The sequence below is a fragment of the Neltuma alba genome, unplaced genomic scaffold, assembly GCF_004799145.2.
Source record: "Neltuma alba isolate B1F8T4 unplaced genomic scaffold, ASM479914v2 tig00004067_pilon, whole genome shotgun sequence".
Classification (NCBI taxonomy): Eukaryota; Viridiplantae; Streptophyta; class Magnoliopsida; order Fabales; family Fabaceae; genus Neltuma; species Neltuma alba.
In genome coordinates, this window is record NW_021633553.1 from 1 (window position 1) to 8170 (window position 8170).

At 37.5% G+C, this 8170-nt stretch overlaps 1 protein-coding gene across 1 annotated transcript; it reads right to left on the reverse strand.

The window, feature by feature from the left end:
- Window positions 1-136: 136 nt before the first annotated feature.
- On the reverse strand, window positions 137-1844 carry LOC114743613 (phospholipase A1-Ibeta2, chloroplastic-like). Its single transcript, XM_028931836.1, is given in 2 exon segments — window positions 137-1668; window positions 1671-1844. Coding segments are annotated over 2 exon segments (1602 nt in total). The 5' UTR covers window positions 1768-1844; the 3' UTR covers window positions 137-163.
- Between the last annotated feature and the right edge of the window lie 6326 nt (window positions 1845-8170).

Consider the following 8170-nt stretch of genomic DNA (forward strand, 5'->3'; position numbering starts at 1 on the left):
TTATATATAATATATATACATATATATATTGTTCGAATCCATTTATGGTATGGAGTAGCCCAGTGTTCATGTTTTTGCAGTAAAAATCTTTAAATATTAGAGACAAGCATGAGGCAAGTGTGTGTATATATATATATGCAAAAAGTTTTGATGATATTCACATTTAAGAAGGACTGGGTAAACAATTAGACATAGAGAATGATGTCTGTCTTTCAATATTGACAGTCATGGCTTTTGCTTTGCTAATATACAACTTTTTAATATTGGAGCCTTGATCTTTTAATAACCTCACCAGGCTCCTCTTGGCATTACTCCTAAATGGACAGTTAGATGCCATGAAGCCATCCACCAGATGCAGGTAAGCTTCCAGGTCATGACAACACGCCATGTCAGCATCTGGTCTCAGATAAGGTGACATCTTCGTGTCCACACGTAGCTCCGATCCTACGTGTGTATATCCCAATGGTGTGTTCTTCTCCAACATATCCAGTACCCCACCTACCTTGGAGCTTCTCAGTTTCTGCTCCGTCTCTTCACTCACAAACATCCCCGGAATCCTCGTTATCACATCCTGCGAATTCACTATTCTCAGAACTTTCACGTTTTTTCCTGTAATCTGATTCCCAAACTCCTTGTTCCCCACCCTGGGCCCTCCAAATGAGAATACAGCCACTGGTGGCACCTCGTCGTCAATGGTGCTTATGTCATCGGCAACCAACAAGGCTAAGGCAGCCCCTAGGCTGTGTCCCGTCACTGTAATGCTTAGTTCCTCTCCTTCGTATGTTTCCATGAGTCTCTTTATTTCTGCCTTCACCGACTCTGCTAAGCTGGGTACGTGGGTCCCTCTGGTTTTGTACAGGCTCTGGAACCCGCACTCTACCTTGGCCTTATCTTCGTCTTGTGATGGCGAGTCGTCCATGTCGCTCAACTGGGCCCTCATGTTCTCCGCCCATTCAAGACACGTTGCTGTGCCTCTTAGAGAGATTACGATGTCTCTCCGTCCCATCCTCGCGATCTCTCTACGGTCATCGCAAACGGCAACGTACCCGATCCAGCTTGATCTCTGGGTCATCCACCCGAGATCCGGAGCGACATCGTCTATCCATTTGGGCAACCCGACTGAGGATGTGGCGTAGAGGCTCTTCGTCACTCGATACGACCTATCGGGAAGGATTACGTGACGGGGCGCCGGTGGCTCCTCCGCTGACATGGCCGGATTGGAGTGAAAGGAATGATAAGCAGCTTGAACGAACTCACCGTACCTGACCACCTCTCGCCGGAGATTCTCATCAAGCGGATCCAACATACCCTTCCAATCGTCGCAGCCATGATATTCCCTCCACCTTCTGCCCAGAACGTTCCTCGGGGAACGTTCCTGGGTCATGGACAGCAAGCGCTGCAAGCGGTTGAGATGTCGGGGCGACATTTCCTCGGTGGCTTTCATTTCCGGCCACATCTTCGCCAAGTTCAGTCCTTCCAGTACGGTCTTTGCCTTCTTTTCATTGTTGGGTTGTTTCTTATCCTCAGTAGGTTGCTGCGGTAATGGTTGCGGTGGGGATGGTAGTTGCTTCGTCTGGAGGAGCTTGTCGAGGTTGGCGAGGTGGAGCCTAGTTGACTCAGATGTCACCACTTTCAGAGAGTCAGTGGAGGAGGCGCGGCCATCACAGCGGGGTTGAGCGGAGAGGCATGGCACTTGAAGCTGGCGCGTCTGGCCTGAAACATGTGAAGGTTTTGGGCTGGCACCGTTGAGTTGATCTGCATCATCATCGTGCTTGAATCGTAGAAAGAAGGGTTGGTAGCCGAGGAAGACGAAGCTCTGTTAAATTCTGTGCAAGGCGCTTGAGTTTCAATCCTAACCGACGCACAGGATAGATGGTGGGGGCTATATATATATACGGTGAGCGCCTCTCGCCTGGGTGGAATTTACCAATATAGCCGCACATTAGTATAGAATCCTGGGTAATATTGTAATTACGAGTCACGATTGCGAGGGTTGAATTGTAAAAGAAGCTATGAGGTGGACCGTTTCTGCGTGTAAAATATATAATTTCAGAGACAGAGAGAAAAGTAAGAGAACGGGGAAACGCGATTACTCGTTTTTTGAAGCTAGATTGACCGAATTAGCCTTCAATATTTTATGAGGATTAGGAATTAGGAATTATGGGGTTTGACTCTGCGTTTGTTGATTGTCAACTTTTTTATATTGTCAACATATATAGCTGTAATTCTCGTATTGAGTCCTTAACTTTTTTCATTTTTTAATGCTGTTGTTAATCACAAGGCAGCTTCTTAGCGTTTTTATATTCATGCGAGATTGTCACACTGATCGCAACATGCTACGTATAATAAGTTGGTTGTGTTTGGATAAATTAGATGTGGACACAGACTTGTGCGTATGGACAAATTTCAAATTGTTTTCGAAGCTAAGTCAGACAACGTTGCTGCTTTCCAAACTCCTGGGATCGATAAAATTAAAGACAAATGTGAAAGTTGTTGCGTTATTTTTCACTCACTGGCATTTTGATTTTTGAATTGGGATCGCTTCGACATATATGCATGATGTTGTTATGAACTCCGTCTTTTGAAGAGCTCAAGCCTGCCATATTGTGCGTGAAAAGTCCAAAGCAATGAGAGAATTTTGGTTTGAGAACTTTGAAAATTTGAATGAATTAAGGTTGGAGCGATTCAAGTCAAATACTTGAGCCTCAGGCCATATCTCCAAAATTCTCAAGGATAAACACTTTTAATGTTAGTTTGGTCTTGCGCTTGGAATACGCCCTCTTTCCGCTGAGCTCAGGGATTACAATAGCACACAACTCTATATTTGCGTGATGCTGTGCGTATATATGCTTGGATTACAAGTCGTGCTCCCTTATAAACTTATTCAACAAGCAAGTACTTATATATTAAAGTTGAATTGTCCCTTTCCGAAAGAACTCGAAAGTCCTCGTCTTTTGTACACACCTCGCCAGCTTAATTAGCTTACTACTAAACATGAAAAATTCAAATTTCCCATATTGTGCCGGGAAAATTGCAGCGTTGACTGTTTTCTGGCAGCAGAAATAAAATTCTAATAAACAATATTAATTTTTTCTCTTGAATTATATTAGGTGCGCGATTTTCTGGGATCTTAATTGAAGATTTTTCACATGACAAGATGATTATATTCGATGGATGATAAGGATATTCATACGCGTACTGTTAGTATAATATAATGGAACGCACGCGTAACGCGAGAATATAGTGAGAGTGCCATCTCATTAATTATTAGTATACGTATATCACGCCGTGTCTTTAAGTGTGGAAGTACGAGTTTTATTATAAAAGAATTTATTTATTTAAGGATACGGATATGATAAGGAAGGGGGGTAAAAAAGGGATAGAGAATAACAGTGGGTGGGGATAAAAAACAAGTATTTGAATAATGAGGGTGAAAATTAAACAAAGGGGGAAGCAGAGATCTCTGATTGGAGGCACGAGGCATTGGGTGGGACATATAGTGAGCAATATGAAATTACAAACTAAAAAAAGGAGCACTAAAAAAAGGGGGGGCCAATGAGGAAGAGCAAGCATGATGGATGAGCCACTTCAAAGTTGAAACTGAAGAAGCGAGTGAATAATAGTTGAGATGCATGTGAGGGAATGAAGCTTTAGTGAATTAAAAAAAGGAGGACAGGCATACGTGTTCAGCCACAGAAAAAGAAGAAGCATGTGATGGATTTGGAATCTCTCCCATCTCAAATCTCAATCCGCCCACCAAAAAAAGGGTAATATAATGCCCCAGGTAGGACATCCATCTCCAATTATTTTTCTCTCCTGTATGCACACTTCACCACCCACACACTCTCTATCTTCTGTTTTATTCCCTTTCCCACCCCTTACATTATACTCTCCTTAGCAATTAGCTGAGAGTTAATTTTTGTTTTTTTTAATACATTTGTTTTATAATAACCCACCTTATCTAACTTATAAATTGATATATAATTTAATTTTATAAATATATGTTACACTTATTATGGTTAACAAATTTATTCAGTTTTTTTGTCTACCTAAACTAGTTTTATATTTCTTATATTAAGAACAGAAAAAATATCAATTAGATTGTTTTGTTCAAGTCAGTTTCATTTTGCCCTGTTCCCTTTATAACTCTCCACCCTGCCTGGTGCCCTCCAAACCACGATAAATATATATATATATATATATATTATATAATCCCAGAAAGAAAACTGGTTCTTTCATCAACATCAACTTCATTTCTCTGCATTTGCTCGTCTCTTATTTCTCTTAGTCTTCTAATATTTATTATTTTTTTATACAATTATTTTATATCTTGTGTTATGAAGTCTGATTCAATTCTGATCAGAGTTTGATCAGACGTACTTAGCTCCTCTAATATAAACTTTTTTATTTATCATGCTACTTAACTTTTGGCCTAATTCCTATCACTTTTATTATTTAATTTGCCTTATGTCCTTTGTAAGTTACACTGTTTTTCAAATTAATTTGGTAGAAATTAGAAAACCAACACATATATACGCTGCTTGTAAATTAGAAAATTGTGGTTCACGTGCTCTCAAAATCATTGGTGCTCGAGATCTTCATCGATCACGTCTCTGAATATTATAATATTTAATACTTCTTCATGCCTAAAGTGTGCAGCCGAAAACCTAGAAAAATTATCCTAATTATAATGGGAAAAAAAAAGAGTTACTCCATACAAAGCATCACATGATAATAAATTTAAAATATTATTATTGCTAATCACGGTTGCAATATATAATCCTAAAGTTAAATTAATTATTTAGAACTAATGTGTTAAAAATCTGCGATGCCTTTTTAAAATATCTCCATCATTTAATGAATGACTTCAATGTTGTTTCCAGTTTGGTCGGAATTTATGTGAATGGCAAAGAGTGAGCCCCGATTTAAGTAACCTTGACAGTGCCCGTTCACAGTTCTCCACTACGAGTCTACGACCACCGTGCTTCGGCATGGATCACTATCCTGCATTATTCCCATTATTCCCATTCATAATGTCCTCAGTGGTTGACCGCCAAATTAATTAAGATAAACAATATCAAGGGAAGAAGATGAGCTCGCTATTACTACCTGCGGTCCTCAATATAAGAACTAATTGACTAATTTGAGTAGATTAAGAGAACTAGTTAAGTTAATTATTTGTAACAGATAGGTGTTGTCTTTCCTAAAATATTCTTACTAATAAAGTATACAAGTACTACCTTAAAAAAAATAAATAAATATGATAGACAAAGTGGATTAGGGTCTTATATTTAGGATCACAATAAAAATCAAACAATGTCTTATATTAAGGACCGGAGGTAGTATTATTTTGACTTGGAGGGGAGAAGATATACCTATCATCTGATATTATAAGTGAGATAAGATGCGTGATTGGGTATTAATGACCGGATATTACAAGCTGAGTGAAATCGGATATGCAACTTCTCATTTGCATTTATGTCACTGTGCTGCCAATTCAATGGTTTTAATTAAGAAAAAAATTTAGGTTAAGTTATTTATATCCACTATGTCAAGTTCTCCAATCACATGTAGTCATATGTCCTTTTTTGTTTTATGTGAATTTATAATTAAATGTTATTAAATGATGATATTTTAAAGATAGAACATGTAGTTATGCGTGATTGAAGAACCTGACACAATAAATATAAGAAACTTGATGTAAATATTGTCTTTTAATTAACTCGCTTGTTAAAATTACCTTTTGGACGACACGAGACAGAACTAGAACAAACAGAATGGAAAGCACCAAAATCGTGGAATTAATTAGATGACTATTCAAACGAATATCGCAATCACCAATTAAGTGATTGTGATGATGTAGTACTTCTTTAATATAATTTAAAAAAAATGTGTCACCGATTCACTGCCACTACCTTCAATATGCTTTCCTCCATGAATTCTCCATGAGACATAGTAATTAACTAGTGCTACAAATTATGAGATCCTCCTTGATGAGTATTCTAAAAATATCATAATTAAGAGATTTATTTCATCGGCGTCACTAAAATCAACTCTAGAAAAACCAGGGCCAACTAACTAATTTCAAAATCAACACGCAGCATGTGATTATTAATAATCTATGCTGCATTGATACCAATGGTACTATCTGTCATGCAAGTTAGCTCTTTTAAGCCGTCTGTAGAAATAGAAATATCAAACACGTATAAAAAATTTTAAGAATTAAAATTTTTGAAGTAATATTTAATATTTTTTTCTGTTCTAAATATAAAAACCATTTTATAGTGTAATTTATATTACAAAATAGGTCTTATATTTAGAATTGGAGGAGTACATTTTACATACGTACACATGGAAGAAGTATCGATGCACGTTAATATCATATTGATAGGGATATGTCAAAATTCAAACCGTTTGAAAAGTCGGTTCTCTATATAGACGGTGCGTGTTGAACTTAGTGTGTATCTTGCTTCTTGTTGTATTCGCTCGGCCATTGTCACGCGAAACCCTCGTGGCTTTCACCCACCACTGACCACACATTACCCAATTCACTGGGCTCCCTTCTCATTTCAACCCAACACAATCCACATGCACCTTTCCGACCACCAATATGTATCATACTTTCCGTAATTCACCCGTATAGAACAGCGCTTTCTTTCCTCTTTTTTCCCTCCCTCCTTTTGTTAGATTATTTTTAGCTAAAAAATTATGAGCGATTATATGTGTATATATATGCGCGCGCTTAGTTTAATAATTTCCTGCATCTGTTTTTAGAGGAAAAACTTAACCTTTTTTAATTAGACAAATTCTTACCTTAAAAAGGGTTTGACCAGGCAGTCTTTTTTAAAAAAAAAAAAACTACAACATAGGTCGATTGAAAAAAAAATCCCCTGGGAGGCGTGGGGATGACTATTTGATTAATTTTGATTGATTCTTCTTCTTTTTTTTTTTTTTTACTCAGTCTACGTCGCAGCAATTCTGGTCGTGGGTTCACAATGACGAACTCCGGTCCCAGACCAAAGGACACCAAGCGGCAACAACAAAGGAACACATCATTATTGTTTAATGAACACGTCATGTATAAGCACGTAAGCCTGAAATTCTCCCATCTTCCCGCAAACGCCCTGAGGCTTGGAAATACCATTACAATTACAAATAATACGAGTAACCACTAGTTCGTGTAAACTACTACCTCCGGTTCTAATTATAAGAGCTAATTAATTAATTTGAGAAGATTAAGAAAAGAAGTTAAGTTAATTATTTGTAATAAATATGTATTGTTTTTTCTAAAATATCCTCTTGCTAATCAAGTGTATTGGCTAAAACTACTATTATTAGAACGACGACCTTGGAAAAATACATAAATATGAGAGACAAAATGGATTTGGATCTTATATTTATGATCAAAACAAAAGTCAAATAAGGTCTTATATTAAGGATCGGAGGTAGTATTACTGATCGAATTTGGAGAGATTGATTAAAAATGTTACTAAGCTCTAAAATACTTATTTAAATTATTAGATTGTATATTAATTTACAAGTGAGACAACTTAGCTTAGGAAAAAATAATAGATATAAATATTTAAAGTCATTTAATAATTCTATTAATTTTTTTCAAAATAGTTAACTGTCAACACGGAAGGAGGACGTAGTATGGTATAGGATATCTCACAGGAAGATGAAATGGAATATTAGCTTAAGAAATGCTTTGGACAATAGCGACAAGAAAACAGTACATGTCCCCTGTGTTAGAATTTAATATTGAATCTGGGCGTGACAAGCGGAGACCACCGGCCTGACGTGGCCGTGGAAAACGCGAAAGTGTTCAGCGCAGACGCGCGTGCACTCCATTTTCAGCTTTAGACTACTCCACTATTCATTCATATTTATTATTATTATAATATTATATAATTAATACACCCACACATTACACATACACATATTAATTTCATGATCTAAGCAAGAGCGGCGCCTAATTTAATTATCTATATCAAGTTCTTGCGCGCACACACAAACACGCACAAATATATGGAACCTTTTGTCCATCCTAGACAACAACCGAGGGAAGAAAGAAGCGTTGAATAAAAACATATGTATCACATGAAAGGGAAATTAGGAGGGGAAAGTTGGGTGGGCGAGGGACTGACCCATTTATGAAGTGCGTGTGAGT